The sequence below is a fragment of the Acomys minous genome, assembly GCF_964271855.1.
Source record: "Acomys minous genome assembly, chromosome: 8".
Lineage (NCBI taxonomy): Eukaryota > Metazoa > Chordata > Mammalia > Rodentia > Muridae > Acomys > Acomys minous.
The window spans coordinates 19,392,782-19,410,911 of NC_140489.1; the positions used below are offsets into that span (position 1 = coordinate 19,392,782).

General features: G+C 45.1%; 1 protein-coding gene and 1 pseudogene across 2 annotated transcripts in view; one reads left to right on the top strand and one right to left on the bottom strand.

Moving 5' to 3' along the window:
- EFCAB11 (EF-hand calcium binding domain 11) overlaps nt 1-18,130 on the top strand; it is a 175,920-nt gene that overhangs the window by 149,231 nt on the left and 8,559 nt on the right. Inside the window, exon 6 of the mRNA XM_084792039.1 lies at nt 9,482-9,666. Within this exon, the coding sequence (XP_084648165.1) occupies nt 9,482-9,560 (79 nt within the window). The 3' untranslated portion in view covers nt 9,561-9,666. The remainder of the gene's footprint in view (nt 1-9,481; nt 9,667-18,130) is intronic.
- On the bottom strand, nt 10,222-10,791 carry LOC311603164 (glutathione S-transferase P-like; annotated as a pseudogene). The gene has a single exon. The product of its transcript is annotated as a glutathione S-transferase P-like (transcript).

An 18,130-nucleotide genomic window follows, 5' to 3' on the forward strand; every position in this document is an offset into this window, starting at 1 on the left:
CAGCGCACCTTCAGCTGTGCACGGTCGTTGCCTGTAGTCGATCGGTCACTAGGCTTCTTGCTTGTCAGGCCGACTTTGCTGTTGCTCCCAACTGTCCCCGCCTCATAGCTCATAGAAGGCAATAACTGTGTTGAACAAATGAATTTGTGGAATAAATTAATAGTGGCCCCAACACATGACAGTACTAATGGTGGCAATTTCATCATGATGTATTGTTATCGATGCGCTGCTGCACTGTTCGTTGCCGTTGTCAGTCTCTCTTACAACGCCTAATTAGACATTGTCATAGTACTTACATGTAGCAGAAACATACTAGACAGGGGTGGGGGCGTAGATTCTGCCTGTGGATTTGGGTTTCCCCTGGGGACCTGAGAGAATATCTACTCCAAACAAGGAGAAGGCTACTGTGTATTTCTTGTCTCATCCACCAAGAGAAGACTGGAGACTGAAGACAGGATACTGGGCAGAGTAGGGTGACTTCACTTGCAAATGGCAAGGAGTCTTTTACAAAAGGCCTGAAATACCAGGGGACTTACTGCGTCAGTGCCTAAGGCTCTCCACACAGGGCAGGCTGCAGGTATGTTATGACTAGACTGTAGCTCCCCTGGCTGTTCTGTCCCTTCCCATCCATATGGATTGCTCCATTTTAGGCTAATAATTGCCACTTTAATGCCTGTGCACAAATGATCAGGTCTGTGTACTATTGGAGACTTGCGCCCTTATGGAAGGAAAAGGCTATCATACGACAAACCCCCTTCACATCCTAGATGAAACAACCCCCTCAGCTTGTAGACGGAGTGTCCAGGCCTTATTACATTTGGATCAACTTTTCACCTATCACTGGCCAAGGTAGGGAGTGGGGATTCCATGTACCAGTTGGCATAAGCCAGCCAATTCTAGAACCAGCCCTGTGGTAAGGGAGAGGGTGGGACTCCAGTGATTGACTTAGCCTAGTCCTATTCTGTGTCTAGAACCTGGGGCTGGGCTCTGTCCCACTCAGGTAACAGCTGTGACAGAGCAGAGTGCGTAGCATAGGTATTGGGAAGTAACTAATGGCACCGGCTTCATTATTAGTCCTGGTTCTAATAGGGCCCAGCGCTCCATGGCTTCTGAAATTCTCTATTCTAGGTCTGGTCTGGGCACCCTTTTGTCATTCATAGTTCATCCAACAGCACTTACCTGTACCTCTACCTCCCAAATAGTCCTTTGGGGATCTTATACTCTGCTGTGTGTGTTGTCTTGACAATGAAGGGATACTTAAAGGCTTAATATTGCTGTCTGATGTTGACAGACTAAATATTACCAAATAGGTAGGGGTGTGTGTGTGTGTGTGTGTGAGAGAGAGAGAGAGAGAGAGAGAGAGAGAGAGAGAGAGAGAGAGAGAGAGATGAGAAGTCTGCTGGTATGATTTTCTATAACTGTCATTTCAATTGTCTACAACTTCAAACTTCAGCTGTCTTTTTAAAGGCAATATTTAATTTGTCCTAAAAAGCATTTTGAAAACAGCTAAGGATGGATCTATTTCAAGTCCTGAGATCTCTTTCAACTAAAGAAGAATCTGAAGTGACATGCTCTTGCTGGTGGCAATTTAAAGGCACCATTCAAACAAACTTCATCTCCCAAAAGAAACCACCTACCATCTTAGCCTGGATTCCTGCTAAAAATCTAGCCTGCAACATAGGTTATTGTGAGACAGAGTGAGAGGGGAAAATACACAAGTCTGTTATCAAGTTTAGTACTTAATGAGTGATGTCACAACCACCAGTGAACCAAAAAAAGACCTCAAAGTTGACTGCCCAACATACAAAAATTAATAGTTTATCCCCTTAATCCTGTTGCCTCATTGGTCAAGGGTGGCCCTGCCGGGTTTTAAAGCAGCAACTGCCACCTGCTCTTACTCCTTCACCTCCTCCTCCACCACCACCTTCACCTCTTCCTCTTCCCCCTCCCCCTCCCCCTCTTCCTCCTCTTCCTCCTTCTTTCCTTTTTCATTTTGTTTTGTGTATATACCTGCGTGTGCGCGCGCGCACACACACCCACACCTACACACACACACACACCAGGTGTCCAAGCAGTCCCAGGCAAATAGTCAAAGATACCTTGTGCAGGGCAGGGCTGAGGCAAGGTGTTCCCAGCAATGGTGCAAGTAGTAGTGGGGTGCAAAGTGTAAGGGGAGCACAAAAGGGGCCAAGTGTACAGTGACGAGATTGCCTATGCCAGTCATATAGAAGCCCAGAAAAGACCAGAAATCATCCCACGTCTCTTTAATCTTCCCTGTGTATCTGAGTGGCTTTTCTTAACGTGTGTCTTTAAAAAGGTAAAATTAATAAACACATTACCAATGCAATTGCTGCAGAGCCCTGCAGGACTCTCATCAACAAAGAGGCAAGCTTGCCAGCGGAGAAGCGGCGGGGTCCTCACAAGAGAAGGTTGCTGTGGGGGAAGCTGTCATTACTGCATCTTCAATTGGCGTGTCCTCTCTTCCCCAGCAGGGGCTCCTTGCTCACTGGGTAATTTTTACTCTTCCTGTTCTGTCAATATGACAGTTTTGTCCCTAATAGAACGGCAGTTCTGACTTTCATTTAAATGATTCCATATAGAACCGAAAAGGAAGAGACACCCTCCCTTTCCTCTTTTCCAAAACTGCCCCCATAAAAACTTTTCTTATTTAAATTTTTGCCTCCACACTGGATTTCTCATTCATGTTTTAAGAAAATCAAATACAGTGTCAGCTTTCAAAGACCATGCTTGATGATGGCAGTGACTCACATAATTACTGACTGTCAGTATGTTTGCTAGGAACACAGAGATGTCTGGCAGCCCTCTTCCATCAGCAGGAGCCCCTCCATGTGGGTCTTCACTGGGCTCAGTTTTCCATCTGAAACCTAATATTGGCCACACACTGTGGACACTTATCTATGCTATCTATCCAGGAAGCTCATGTCTCAGGGCATACTCAAAGCACTTAAAAAAAAAAAAAAGGTTGTTAAGACAATTGTTTCTTAATCTTTGTGTGTGTGGACATGTGTGCATGATGTGTATTGTGTGTGCATGTATGTATGTATTATGTGTGTAAGTGCAGGTACTCGTAGGCTCTATTACACATGTATAGGTCAGACCTCTAGCATGCGTCTTCACCTTCTACCTTGTTGGAGAGAGGATTTCCTTTTTGTCACTGTCCACCACTACACCGACCAGGAGAGCTGGCCTGCAAGTTTCCATGGATTCTCCTCTCTCGGCTTCACATGGGTTCTGGTATTCAGACTCAGGTCTTCATGCTTTCATGTCAGTTGCTTTATCCACTGAGACATCCTCCAGCCAAGACACATGCTTAGTACATGTGGCTTTAGCTAGAATGTTCCCAAGTATGGCCTCAAACTGTGGCTCCTTTAGCACAGTAGTTCTGAACCAAGTATGACTTGGCCTTTCCTCCTGGCCCCTCCCCAGGAAGACTTGGCAGTTCTTGGAGATATTTTTAACTGGCACAATTCAGGGTGTGTATGTGTGTGATGGGGGAAAGTTCCATTGACAGCTGATGGATAGAGGCCCCGGACACCGCTGAGCACCCTCAGTTTATAGTGGTGCCCTGTTGTAACACAGAAGTCTTTGATACAAAACTCTCTCTGATGAGTTTGAGAGACCCGGCTCTAATTGGTGAGGGTTTGTGCACTCGGAAATGGGCTAGTTGTTTGCGATTGTCAGACTAAAGACAGAAACATGTACTGCTAAGGACTAACGTCTTCACCCTGCGTGTATGCAGACTTGCACATGGAGGCCAGAGGGCTTGGTTAAGACAGGGTCTTTTTGTTGTTTGCTGCTGAGCGCTAGAGTCCTGCGCCTCTCCTGACTCCGCCTCCCATTTCTCTGCAGGAACACTGTGGTTACAGATATGTGCTACTGTGTGGGTTCTGGGGATCTTAACTCTGTCTCTTTGCTTACACAGCAGGTGCCTTACCCACTGGACCATCTCCTCAGCTCTTAAGTAATACTTTGAGACAGAGTCACCCATCAATCCATCATCCCTATTCTATTAACATATAACCTCTAACTTCCATTCAAATGAACATAGATACTTATAGGATTGTAATTGTAATAAAGATATTAGCTTACATTCTTGTTTCCAGTTTAAAATGGCATTTTCATAGTCTGTCGTTTTTAATAAAGAACACTGTGTTGTTTTAATACAATACAATCTATACGCCTTTCTCTCTTTGCTTCTTTGTTTGGTTTTTCTTTTTTCCTTGAGTAACTTTGGAGAAGCCAGTATTCAAGTTTGAAATCTGCCTTTGGAAACCTGCCAAGAGTTACTCTGAAATGATTTTTACAACAAAAATAACTTTTCAAGAAATAAGTGTTTTCAGGGCATTCGAAGAAAGTGTTCTGAAAGAAATGTTTTTTATAAGAAACAGCCAGTACTTTAAAGAAACACTTGCTATTTACCTTTTTTATTAAAGTAAGAACCCTTGGGGTTGGGTAGACAGCTCTGTTAATTAGGTGCTAGTCTTGCAAGCACAAGGACCTGAGTTCAATCCCCAGAACCCACATTAAAGAAAAAAAAAAAAGCATTTGTAATCCAGGCACTGGGGAGGAGGGGACAAACGGGTCCCTGCTGCTTGGGAAGTCAGCCAGCCCAACCTGGGCATCACTTTCCAAGCCATTGAGACACCCTGCCTCAAAGAAAAAGGTGTGTGGCACCTGAGAAACAACAGCCAAGGCTCATCCTCTGCCTTCACACACACCTGCACACACATGTGCACTCACATATAGATGAACACACACAAATTACCTTGTGTTCCCCCTCAGAAATTAGTAGGCAACACTGTGGCCTGCCTCATGAGAGATCACAGTGGGAAAGCCTGAGTCCCTGAGCCTCGGACCATATAGCTCTGGTTAGGGAGTACCTGCTCTGGCTACCTAAGTCCAGGAGACAACTTTGTAAAAAAGAAAAACGGTGATTCTCATGCTCAAAAAGAACCCGTACAGCACTTCTTACTGTAACACAGTAGATGGAAGAATGTTTTTTGTAAGAGTGAAAATGTTGGGGTTCAGCTGGGTGGTCTGTCCAATTCCGCCTGAAAGTCTCATTGTATCCCAGTCAACGAAGGTCTTCCTGCACTCCTGAGGCCAGAGGAGGTTGCAGAGAAGCCCACTCCATACTCGGTAGGAACCTAAACACTTTTCAGGACTCCCGCAGATTTCCAGAGCCTGTCTGACCCTCAGCTCTCCGTTCTGTGAATTGATTCAGTTGGTGGACCACATTACCACTCCCTGCTTGCCTTCCTGCTCCCCTGGTGTTTCTGCTCAGACAGCCTGCCCCTCAGTCCTTTTGGCCCCTGAGCCCAGGCACAGGCCCCGAAGCTCCTCACGGCATGTGTGTCCACCACAGCCCTGGGTGGAGGTCAGCAAGAGTTTATACTAAGCACTGTGGAAGCTCCGCGTGAACGGAGCAGTTCACTGGAGGCCTTCTAGTCATCTTGCCATCCCCCTGTGCAGTGCACTCCTCTTCCTGCACCTCTCTTTTTCTGTTCCTCTTTGTCTTTTCCTCCCCAAAGCACCTCAGTTGTTCATAGGGAGTCATATGGAGCAGCCAGTTCTCTGGAGTCCCTATTCCCAAAAGTGATTCCACATGTGTCTCCATTGTGCATCTTTTTATTTTAATTTATTATAATTTATCCAGATTGCATCCCAATTGTTATCCTCTCACTTGTGTCTTCCCATTCCCACCCGCCCTCTCTCTTCTGCCCTATTCCCCTCCCCTAGACCTCTGACAGAAGGGGACCTCCTCCCCCACCATATGATAACAGCCTATCAGGTCTCATCTGGATAGCCTGCTTCCCCTTCCTCTGTGTGCCTGCTGGGCCTCCCCACCAAAGGAAAGCAATAAAATTGGGGGGGGGCAGCTCAAAGCCAGTCCCAGCTCCCTTGACAACCGTGTAGAATGAGCTGTCCATTGGCTAGATCTGAGCAGGGGTTCTAGGTTTACGGCATGCATTGTCCTTGGTTAGTACAGTAGTTTGTGGATGGCCCCCAGAGTCCAGATCCACCCGCCTTGATGGTCTCTTGTAGGGCTCCATATGCATCTTATAACAAATCAAAAAGGCCTTTAATGTCACTGGACTTGCATTTTCAGAAAGCACTTGTTAATAGCAATTTATTTTCCTCTTGCTCATATCTGTAAGCTCAATTTTTTTCAACAGCCCTTTCTAAGCCTTGAATTTAGATACATGACTAGATCTCTATGGATCAAGTCATCAGAGAGCAATTTCCTCGCTGGTTCCATCCTGACAAATTAGACTGGTGCGTGTCCAGGGCTTAGCTCTGTTCCACAGTATCCTACCTGTTAGCTCTACCAGGTATGTCCAGCCTTTTGATATTGTGACTTAGTATTACCATCCACGAAGGTCACCCTCGAGACCCACATAATCAAGACACACACACACACACACACACACACACACACACACACACACACACACACACACACAGTCCATCTGTCTGTCTGTCTGTCTGTCTGTCTCACTCTCTGATTTTATGTTGAGCCACATTCACAGCTGCTCTTGGCTGCCCGTGGGCCTTGGGTTGGATACATCTATCTACTTGTGCTGCCTGATGTTCAAGGGATCCGTTCCTCCATCACCACACTCAGCAGCCTCATTTTCCAAAGCCCATCTCTCCTGTGGTCTTTCCCATGCTTACTCTGTGTTTGCCGACTGCAGCCGAGCACAAAGAAAGACCGTAATGGACTTACCCACACATCTCTAGGTGATAGCATGGAGGTGGCCCCTTCCCTGTGTTTTATTTCAGTGGCTGAATCCCCAACTGTTGACAGTGGTAAGACATTCTGTTTATTCAATCCCAACACCTCCTGGGAGGTAATACACTGTCCGTCATATCATCACCTGTTCCCCAACTCCATTTATTCTACAAATCCACTTACTCAACGCACAACCATTGCCTGCTATGAGCTAAGAGGTAGGGACAGCTGTGGGCAGGAGTTCTTGTACCCTTGGAGACTATTCTAGGAGGCGGGACAGGTACAGTGCTGAATATTTTCAGGTGACGCTAAAGCGGTACGTTCCGGTTTCAGAACCAAGCTTGATGGCTTTGCTATAAACAGAAACGATGTTCCTTTTTGCTTAATGACAGTCTTCCCCTTTCCACGGCTCCAGCTCTTCCCACCCGCCTGTCTATTCCTATCACACTGCGACTGAGTGTGAGTGTTGGTAATAAAAACCATATGTCATAGCTTATAAAGTTTTAGCCCTTGCCTTGAACTTCAGTTTCCTCTTTGCTCAAGTTGAAATGACCATATCTGTTCATCTGTGTGAAACAGGAGCAAGTATCAAGTATTGTACCATGCCTCATCCTAAATATTAACAGATAGAGAGGGTAGCTCTCCATTCAGTACGGGAATACCATGCCCTCTCCAAGCCATGTGGATGCACTGTCCCCTTTCACATTTCTCGGTGACAGTGTACCCACCTTCCAGTTGGAAGCAGCAGCAAAGACAACAAGAACAGAAAAAAAAAATGGGCAAATGGATTCCTTTTTCTACAGGCATCCAGTGGTCCAATGAGTGAATGAAATGTACTCAGAGCCTCACCAGAAGCATTGTATCCAGCTCCTCTTCCCCAAGGGCATTCACTCCATGGCATTTGCAGCTCAAGCACAGCAGTTTAGAGCAGAAAGGGAGGGAATGCTGTTTACCTAATCAAATGCTTGCGCTATATGAAGACGCCTCAGTTATTTAATTTATTAGAGGGATGGTTGATATTCTATAGTCAGTGATGTGGGATCCTGTGATTGCTTTAAATCCCTTAGAAGAGATCTGACATTGCACTCTGTGTGCGGTAGAGCACGAAGTCACCGTGTATAGATCACCAAGAGCTGTAACAAGAAGAATAGCCTCCACAGTGCCCAGTCATTTTATCCCAACACACTGCAACATGCTTTTCGCCCTGGGGCAGAGAAGTGGGGCTTTTTTCCCTTCCACTTCAAAAGAATGAAAAATTATCATCGCTCTATCCAGAACTATTACAGACTTCACAGACTTTGACATGAAATATTCAGAAAGTTTATTTTAGAATTCAATATTTTAAAACCCTGCTTTAAAACCATTACAGTGATTAGTGGCTTTTTTGCTTAGGCCAGCCTTTGCTTTTAAAAGCCTTGTGTCATGCTTGATGCTGTTTGTTTTCTGTAGAATGTCACTGGCATCAACCACAGGAGCTCCGCAGGAGGCATGCCATGCATTGTTTCAGGATGTCCCCAAGAGGGACGAGGACCATGCTCGCCTGTTATCCTTTCAGACATGCTCTTTAATAGACATTTCTTCTCCTGGAGGCAGAGTGGATGAGTTGCTGCTGCTGCTGTTCTGGGCTTTGGAGGTGTACCTGATCTTAGCCACATGGAGTGTGTGCCATTGCCTGCTGCCCGTTCAGAGGTTCCAAGGGCACCCCTCAGAGGCTCCCACGCCCCTTAGTCACTCTTCATAGGAACTGGAAATGCTTAGTGTGTGTTTGTGAGGATTTCATAGTGATTCCAAGGATGTGAGTGAAGCCAGCAAGGACGAATGGAGGTGTGGCTAGCCGTTGGGGGCCTCTCCCAGGGCAGGGTCTGGGCTGTGTAGGGAGGCAACAACAAGAGATGATGGAGTTCTAACTTCAGAGTTCACCGTCCGTGTCTGAGCTGTACTTCAGCTGATTTCTAGCAGTGTGATCCTCAGACAACCGTAATGTCTCCTAAAGGCTCAGTAGCTCCTCTTGTAAACTGAGCCAACCCCAGAATTGGTGATAAGATTCTGCAGTCTGGGGGGGTGTGAAGGTGGTTGGCTGTGTAGGCTGTCAAACCGGGTAGAATGTTACCATCACTGTTTGTTGCGGAAACACTTTTCTATTAAATTTATTTATCTCACATTTTTGTTATATGATGCTTATATGTGTGTATATATAATTATATGCATATTATGCATATATATAAAATATGTGTCAAACAACTAGAACAATAATTATTCCTATTTTTGTTTGAGACAGGATTTCATGTAGCCCAGGCTAGCCTTAAACTCACTATATAGATGAGGATGACTTGAACTTCTGAGCCTCCTAGTGCTGGGATTTTAGCTGTGTCTCACTATTCCCAGTTTTATACAGTGTTAGGGGTGAAACCCAGGGCTTCATAGATGCTAGCCAAACATTCCATCAACAGCTAGCCCCAGCCCCTCGCTCCTCCTTTTCTTGAATTTAGAGCTGTCCCTCAGAAGTATCCGATATGTGGTTCTGTAGATTTTAATAAATACCGCTTCTTTCCTTAACACCTAGGGTGTTAGCAGTGTAGTTGGGGAAACATAGGCATCGACCTTGGTCTTCAAGGTAAGATTGGTCCTTCCCTCATGCTGACATACGGAGAGGGAAGGTCCTAAGTGCTCTGATACGGACGTGCTGGCAGGAATACTGTGTGAATATCTTCCTGTATCATTTTCCAGGGAAACAGATCAAAACTCAGATGGTCACGTCAGCTTCCGGGACTTTGAATACGCCATGAACTGTGGACAGGCAAAATGAAGCCGGACGCTTGTGAACTACTTTTGGCGACTCTGGGCAGATGAATGACTTGTAATCTAGCTGAAGGTCACACAGACCTCACTCTAGGAAGAGGCTATGTGTACTTGTGAGTAAAGTCTTAGAGCTCTTGGATGCTGATACTGGACCTAGAGGTGGGAATCTCCCTCCATTTCGCTAACCACCCTGAGTCTGGCTGCTGCTGCTAGCCCTGCCGCCCAGTGGGGATTTTGGGGGGGAGGGGCAGGGGCCTTTCTTCCTACTGTTGTCAGCTGTGTATCCTCCATTCTGTGAGTTGTGGCTCTGCCCACTCCACTTGGGTCCCCAGCCCTCATCAGCTCCAGGGGTGTTGGCTTTGTTCTGTTCGTGGTGTCACTGCCCTTCATTTGCTCAATCAACTCTGCTTGGATGTCAGGCCCACTGAGGTACAAGCATTGAGCAAGTGCTCAAAAGACAACGGCTTCTCATAGATAATGTCCCTGGGGTTCACAGAGCACTGACTGTACAAAACAGAGGAAACAGCTAGGGCTAGGCAGCTAGCCGTTCTTCATACCAAGAAAACAAAATGCAATCAGGGTCTTTTTCTTTTTTCTTTTTTTTCTGTCTTACAAACTTTATTAGACCTGGAAAAAGGGGGACAAACCTCTCCCATCTCTTCCGTCCACTACTGTTGGCCATTGCCATTGATGGGACAGTTCACATGGCCGGGGAAGGACAGGAAGGCCTTGATCTTGAGCCGGGCACTAAGACGGGCCACATAGGCAGAGAGCAGGGGGAAGCTGTCCAAGCAGCCAGAGGCCAGGACCTGGTGGCTCAGCATCAGGTCCAGCAAGTTGTAATTGGCAAAGGAGATCTGCTCACCCATGATGAAGGCTTTGCCTCCCTGGTTCTGGGACAACAAGGTCTCAAAAGGCTTCAGGTGCCCTGGCAGGGCTTTCACATGGTCACCCTTACCATCCTCAGATTTGGTGTAGGTGAGAGTGAGGTGTCTGCAGCGAAGGTCCACCGCATCATTCACCACACCCACCAGGGCAGCCTCCCTCTGATCTTTCCCGTAAAGCCCAAAGGAGCGGCCCAAGATGGCATTGGATTGGTACAGGGTGAGGTCTCCATGCTCAAACGTGGGGAGCTGCCCATACAGTCAGGTGGACTTGAGCAAGCCTTCTCTCCAGGTATCTTTGGTCACCACCTCCTCCTTCCGGCTCTGGCCCTGCTCAGCCAGCAGCATGCCCATGGCCTCACAGCACCCTCAAACTGGGAAGTAGATGGTGGTTTATGGTGGCATAGTTGCTGCAAAGACGGAGGCGCAGACTCATTGCTGTATAGACGATGAGGGATGTAGGACACGGACACAAGCCGCAATCGGGGTCTTAATGGGCAAACAGGTATGATTCGGGCTCCCCAGCCTGGGCCTGGGCTTCCTATGTCAGAGAAACTAGCCCTGAGCTGGCCAGCAGCCCTCTGCTGCATGCGTACTTCTGGTTCTGGTTAGTCATGCCGTGCACCTGAAGCTTTAGCCATCTGAATTGTCAGGCTCTCCACATCCCACCATGCCTCAGGGCTCCAGTGACTACTCTTCAGGACCAAATCGCAACGTTGAACATATAACAGCTATTAAAAATAATTCTGAAATACTGATATTGTCATTGTAAGTGTTCAGAAATCACATTAGCATTAGTAAATGCAATTAATGTAATTTATGTTTTTAAAGTGTTAAACATTAAAAGATCAAGTAAAAATATAAATCTATATAGCAAACATTAAACAAGCTTCATACTTGTATAAATTATTAGCAGATAGCCTTAAGAAAAATAAAATTTTTAGCTGTGATAAGCCAGAGGAATGTAAGGAGATGGGATAACTAAATATAACTTGGCAAAAATGCAATTTGATCTCCTAAATGGGCCCCTGAGGGACATGCAGTAGAGATGAGCCAAACTTGGATTTTCTCCGCTCCTTGTGATGGCGTGAAGGACCAAGTGAGAGGTAGATAGGAGCTCTACTGATTTCATGATTTTTTTCTATAAATATAAAATTATCCCCAAACTGAGTTTGTTAAAAAAATTTAAAGTCTCAAAAAACTTCAACCTAAAATCTACCAAGCCTACAAGATATGCAGGGAAACAGAGAGAGCAGAGATTGAGGGAATTTCCAACCAATGCCTGGCCCAACCTGAGACCCACCCTATGGGAGAGGAAGAGCCTATTAATGACACTGCTATGCTAGCAGAAAGGAGCCTAGCATATTTGTCCTCTGAACGGCTCCACCCAGCAGCGGATCAAAACAGATTCTGAGACTCACAGCCAAACATTAGGCAGAGTTCAGGGAGCCTTGTGGAAAAGTGGAGGGGGGCGAGGAAGGATTGAAGGAACCACAGAGGATAAGACTTCACAAAAAGACTAACAGAGTCAACTAACCTGAAGCACCAATCAAGGACCATGCATGGACTCAACCTAGGCCCCCTACACTTATGTAGCTGATGGGCAGCTTAGTCGTCATGTGGGTAACCTAGTAAGGGGAAGAGGGGCTGTCTCTCACATGGATTCCATTGCCTGCTTTTTTAAATCACTTTCCTCTGGTGAGACTGCCTTGTCTGGCCACAGTGGAAAAGGATGTGCTCAGCCCTGATGTGACTTGATGTGCTGAAGTGGGTTGGTAGAGGGTTCCCCTTTTTCTTAGGAGTGGGGGAGGGGGGAATAGGAGGAAGAGAGAGGGAGGGTGGGACCAGGAAGAAAGGAGGGAGGGAGTTATGATCAGGATGTAAAATGAATAAAAAAAATAAAAAATAAATTTTTAAAGGCTTATTCAAAAATTAATAAACTAAATGGTGAAGCAATGAAAATCATTTCTCAACATGAATGAAATATTATTCCAAGGACAGAAATGGATTACTGATATCATTGAGAAGTGTATAGGATTTTGTGCATAGTATTCTGTTTTCTGACTTTGCTCAGCAAGTGTTTATATCATAATAGACAATTGAGTCATTGATCCTGATCTCAAAACATAGAAGAAAGATTTTAGATTTCTTAAATACACACACACAAAAAATACAATAGTATTTAGTAACAGCCAGAGTTCCAAACTTGTATATTATACTCCTATTTGGATCCTGTTTTTCCTGAGCAAGATGAAGGGAGGAGCTCACTTCCTACCATGGGTGAAGGAAGGAAGAGGTGAGTCTGAGAACAAATGGCTGTTCAGGAACTCCTATGATTCTGAGTAGCCAAGACATTCTATCTCAATGACAGGAAACTTCCCAAAGAGAATTTTCTTTGAAAAAGAAAGAAGATAAGAAAATCACTTAGCTAATTCATGAGACCTAAAGGGGTGTGGGGGTGGGGGTAGGGGGTAGGTCCCCCCCTCCTCCAGTCTCCCTCCTTCCTGTAGCTGCCAACAGCCTTACACCAACCTCGAGAACTGGTTTATGATCTATCCAGATCCAAGTTCCGGCATCCAGGCATAGACTCTGGTTGACCTCAATTCTGGTTCACCCAGAGGGTATGGACATGTCCCTGGGGACTCACTCAAGTGCATGCAGCCAGGGCTGGTCACAGAGGAAGCTAACAGCCTGGGCAGCCTTTGCGGCGGGGAACCTCTTCGAAGAAGATCCCTGAGTTTGCTGCTTGGGAGCCTCCTGGCTCTCAGAAGAAAGAACCAAAAACAGGGAACGGAAGCTGCCCATGCACCTTCCTCTCCTTCCCCATTGCTTTTAGGATCCATCCTCTTCCTTATCTGGGAGGAGCTTTCCCCAGCCTCTCACTTCCAGGACCCAGCCCCATGTAGTGTGTGACCCTGCTGGTCTGCTGCCAGCTGGGAGACGTAAAGATGGCCATCTGTTCAAGCTGATAAACTGTCTCAGCTCTTGGAGGACATCGAGACTGTGAGTGCAATTCAGGTCCTGCCCTGAGTGGTTGAGCAAGGGATATGAGTCGAGTGCATAGCAGACATGTTTTCAGTCCCATGGCTCAGAAAGCCCAAGCAGCTGGTTTGCAGTGAGCAAAAAGGAGCTTAAAAATAGACAGAGAGAGGGAACACTGAAGAAGCAGGCGGCAGTGCTTGGCTTCAGGTTAGAGCCTGTATGCAAGACCAGCCGTAGTCCTTTGGGTCCTGTGAGGTAACTGTGCCCTCCCAGTAAATCTTTCTGCCCAAGCCAGCTGGGGTTGCTTTCTGTCATTTGAAACCTGGAGAACCTTCACCACTGTGAGCTTCCAGCCAAGGACAGAGCCTTATGTGACATTAGCATTATGGGGCACCAGAGACAGCCGTTGGAGATGGAATGGGGTAGCACTGCCGTTCCTATCCCAGCCTTTTCTCTGAGCCCCTCGCTGGTCCAGTGCTGGGACTCCCCATTACTGTGGCCTTCAGAGCTGTTGCCCTCGAGCTGCTAACAGACTCACACTAGCCTCTCTCAGGCCTCAGCTCAGTGCCTTCTTGTGGGTCTGAGGGGGTGTGGGGGGCACCTTTTGAGCCCTCTTGCAACTTTCATCACACAGATTTTCATGGTAGTTTCGTACCCATTTTTTTCCTGCTGTCTTTTCCAGTTTCCTGTCCTAGAACCAGTCTATAAAGTGAGAGTGTTTTCCCAAGTCCTGTAACTAGCCAGTCTTTCTTGATCAACACATTCTCCAAGGATGATTTCATCCACTGCCAAGAGACCACTTATGGCCTTGATTGACAGGACTCCATAAACAAGGCTTTCTCTTTATCATGACCTCTGCTCAACTCCAGGCCTGTGTTTTCACTCGCCAGTCAGACACTCTCACCTCCGATGCAGGCTTACTGAACTAAAATCAGATGCATTGTTCCCCCAATTTTCAAACTTGTTTTCCTAGCCTGTGTTTTCTATTTCTGTTGATGACACCCTCTCGACCCATCCCCCATCCAAGCTGTCATCCAAGCCAGCTGCCTCAGAGGCTCCCCGGCTCCCCGGCTTCCTTGGCTCTGACATTGAGTCGCTGAATCCTTCTGAGCATGTCCTTGTAAAACATTCCTGATTTTTTTCCCCCATTCCATCCTGATGTTTCTGCCCATGCCCTATTCCTCACCAGTTCCTCCGTGGAGTAACTCGCCCTTCTGTTTATTCTTATAAAGGTGAGTGTAAAGTATGTCCAAATACTGCTGTCAAGAGATTTTAGTCTGGCACGTCAGGGACATTCCGAAAGCACACACAAAATAACTTTCTATGCTCAAGCGCTTCCAGTGGCCACATCGTCTATCAGGCAGTGCCTAACCCTGGAGCATGCAGTTGAAAGCCTTCTTTATTGAGGTACCAATTTATATATTCAGCTTTATTGTCCATGACTCCCCCTGCCATACCACCCAGTAACCACAAAGGCACACATTTCAGTCCTGTCATCAAAATACAAAACTTGCAACAAATCTTTGTTCAGAGTAGAACAGTAATGACCTTGGGATTAATATCTGATAAGAGAATAAGAAAGTGTAACAATCAAAAATAAAATGCAGGGCCTTAGAAGATAGCTCAGCCTATGCCCACAAGCATGAGGATCTGAGTTCGACCCCCAGAGTGTACAGTAAAAATCTAAGTGTGCTGGTATGTAATCCCAGCAATAGAGAGACAGGACGATCCCCTGAGCTTGCTGGCCAGCCCAGCCCAATCAGTGAACTCCAGGCCAGTGAGAGACCCTGTCTCAAATAACAATAGATGGTTCCTGAGGAGCAAGACTAGAGGCTGACCTCTGGCTTCTATGGTCCTCCACACATGTGCACACATACCCAAATGAACACACCTTCACAGATGCACTTACATAGACCCCAAAAAGTTGGAAAGAAAAAAGCTCAGAAATGGTGGCACAAGTCTTCAATGCAGCACTTGGAAGAAAGGAAGAAGGGTTGATTTTGCTTGGTGTACATCCTGAGTTCCAGGCCAGGCTGGGTTACATAGGGAGACCCTGTATGAATAAATAAATGAACTAATCTAATAAGTAAATCTCATCTTTAAAAAAACATATTGAAAAGCCAAGTATGGTGGTGCACACTTGAATCCCAACATTTGGAAGGTAGAGTCAGGAGTTCAAGGCCAGTTACATAGCTAGGCTAAAGCCAAACAAGGCTACATGAGACCCTGTTCAAAAAAGAAAAAAGGAAGAATAAACATTAAATATTGGTTCATGTCCACCCTAATGAACATTCTTCCTTGACAGTTATCCCTCTATAAGGGGCTAATGTTGGGTATTTTATTCCATTTTATTTTATTACTAAAATTGTTGAGATCAATATCAGCCATCTCTTCTTTCCTTTTTTTTCTTTTTAAATAAGTCAGGAAGTAATCTTGGGAAACAACCCAGGCCAAGTTATAGGGGTACATGGAGAGAGTAAAGGTTGGTATCCATGCCTGTCAGCTTGACGTAGACAAACCTCTTCTACTTAGCTACAACATAGACCCATATCCTATAGTCACACTTGTTTGTAACCCAAATGAGGTGCCTCAAATTCATTGACCAATCCAATTCAAGCTTATCACATGGAAAATATTCAATATCAGTTCCCATCTTATGCACCGCCAAAGAAGTAACCAAAGTTACAATTCATTATCAATCAAACTCAGCCTCAGAGAGTAAGAATGAAAGGTGCCTTAGACCCTGGAGGCATTATTCAGAGAAAAGCTCTAGAAATATACTCTACAAGAGAATACAACGGAAGCATCTTTGCATAGGTGCGTATTCCCACTGAACAACACTTCCCTGGTATATAAAGTAAAAATAAGACACTTCCCCCGTCATTCTATTTGATATTTACAGTATACTAAATACATTTAAGATAAACAAAAGCAAACGTTGTTACTTTTGCTTGACTTTTAACTTTTGGAAATTTTGACAGTATGGAATTAGACAACTTTTTAAAATTAACGTATGAGGGATAACCATTGAGATGTAACAAGAATAAATTAATAAAAAATTTTTAAAAATTAACGTATGCAGATTAAAATTCAGAAGCTTACGGAAGGTGATCAGTGGGTAGAATATTTGCTATGCAAGCATGAGAACCTGAGTTGGGTCCCTAGGGCCCATGTGAAAAGCGAGCATGGCAGTGTGTGCCAGTATCCTCAGCACAGGGGAGGTGGAGTCAAGAACATCGCCAGGGCGCGCTGGCCGGCTGGTCTAGCAAAGTTATGAGCTCAGGGTTCAGTAAGAGACTTTTCCTCAAAAAAATAAGGGGAAGAACAGTTGAGAAAGACACCTGATATCAGCATCTGGGCTAAATATACACACATATACATAATCCTGTACATCCATGCACCCACACATTTGGACATGAACACATGCATAAAACAAATGATAGTTTTGTTTTGTTTTGTTTTAAGAAATCAATTGTCATTAAGGGTAGCAGCTTACAGTGACCTTTCTTTTGTAAAACAAATTTAAATTGGATTGGCCACAAGGATTGAAAATTGGACTATAAACAATCTAATACAGTGAAATATAGTATCTAATCTGGATTCTTAGGTTAAATTGATAACATAATTAGAAATATGAATAAAAGAGAACAGTGTTCCAACTTCAGAGAAAAGCACAGATTAATCTATATAAAAACATGAACTAAAATTGAAATAGATCCCTTACTTCATGCTTTGCTGATCCTTAAGGACTTGAGTGAGAACAAAACAGTTAGGTTTTCTAAAATAAATCACTTCAAAAAGAGCAATCCCACTAATACTGAATTTATTTTTTTTTAAATTGTGCAAGGGGCTGGAAATATATTAAATGTATTGTCATAGCAACAGTCAATGTAAGGCCGAAGTCAGGCCTGGGCATCTTTCATATTCTGCATAAGGAAGGCAAGCTTGGTTTTAAATGACTTTTCTAAGGTCAAATGTCCTAGAGATGGTACTTGAATCAATTTTTTAAAACACGCTTTCCCTATTTCTGGTATTGGACTCCTCCTTCCAGCTCTCCCTCCCTCCCTTTCCCTTCCTCACTCCCTCCCTCCCACCCTTCCCCTCTTCTTTCCTATGATCTCTATCATAACTATAAATAGAGTTGCATTCACTGGGCCACTTAAGACTCAGCTTGACTCAGCTCTTGGGAGGCAGAGACAGGTAGATCGATGTGAGTTCAAGGCCAGCCTGGTCTACAAAGTGTGTTTAGGACAGCCAAGGCTACACAGAGAAACCCTGTCTTGAAAAAACAAAACAAAACAAAAACAAGAAAGAAAGAAAAAAAGATTCAGCTTGACCCACTTCTTAGCTAATACCAAGACATATCCAACAGAAATTTCCTCTCTGCACCAATATAAAACAAACTTCCAGGGCTCTTTATGCCTTTCAGCACATGGAAATCTCTTGGCCATTATCCCTATGAATGTTTCTCTCACTGCCCTTTCTTAAAGAGAACGTCCCACCAGGCTCCAGTTGCACATGCTCTGTGGGAATGGCTTAGCTAACATGTCCCTCGCTCTCTGTTCCCCTATCGTCTGGTGCGTGTTCCTCTGCCCCTTTTTCCTTGATCTTGGTTGATTAATATCTAGTCTTATTCATTGCCAGGAGTGAATGCAAAATGGTAGATCCCTTTTGGAGGACAATCTCAGAAAGCCAAACATGGACTTACCAC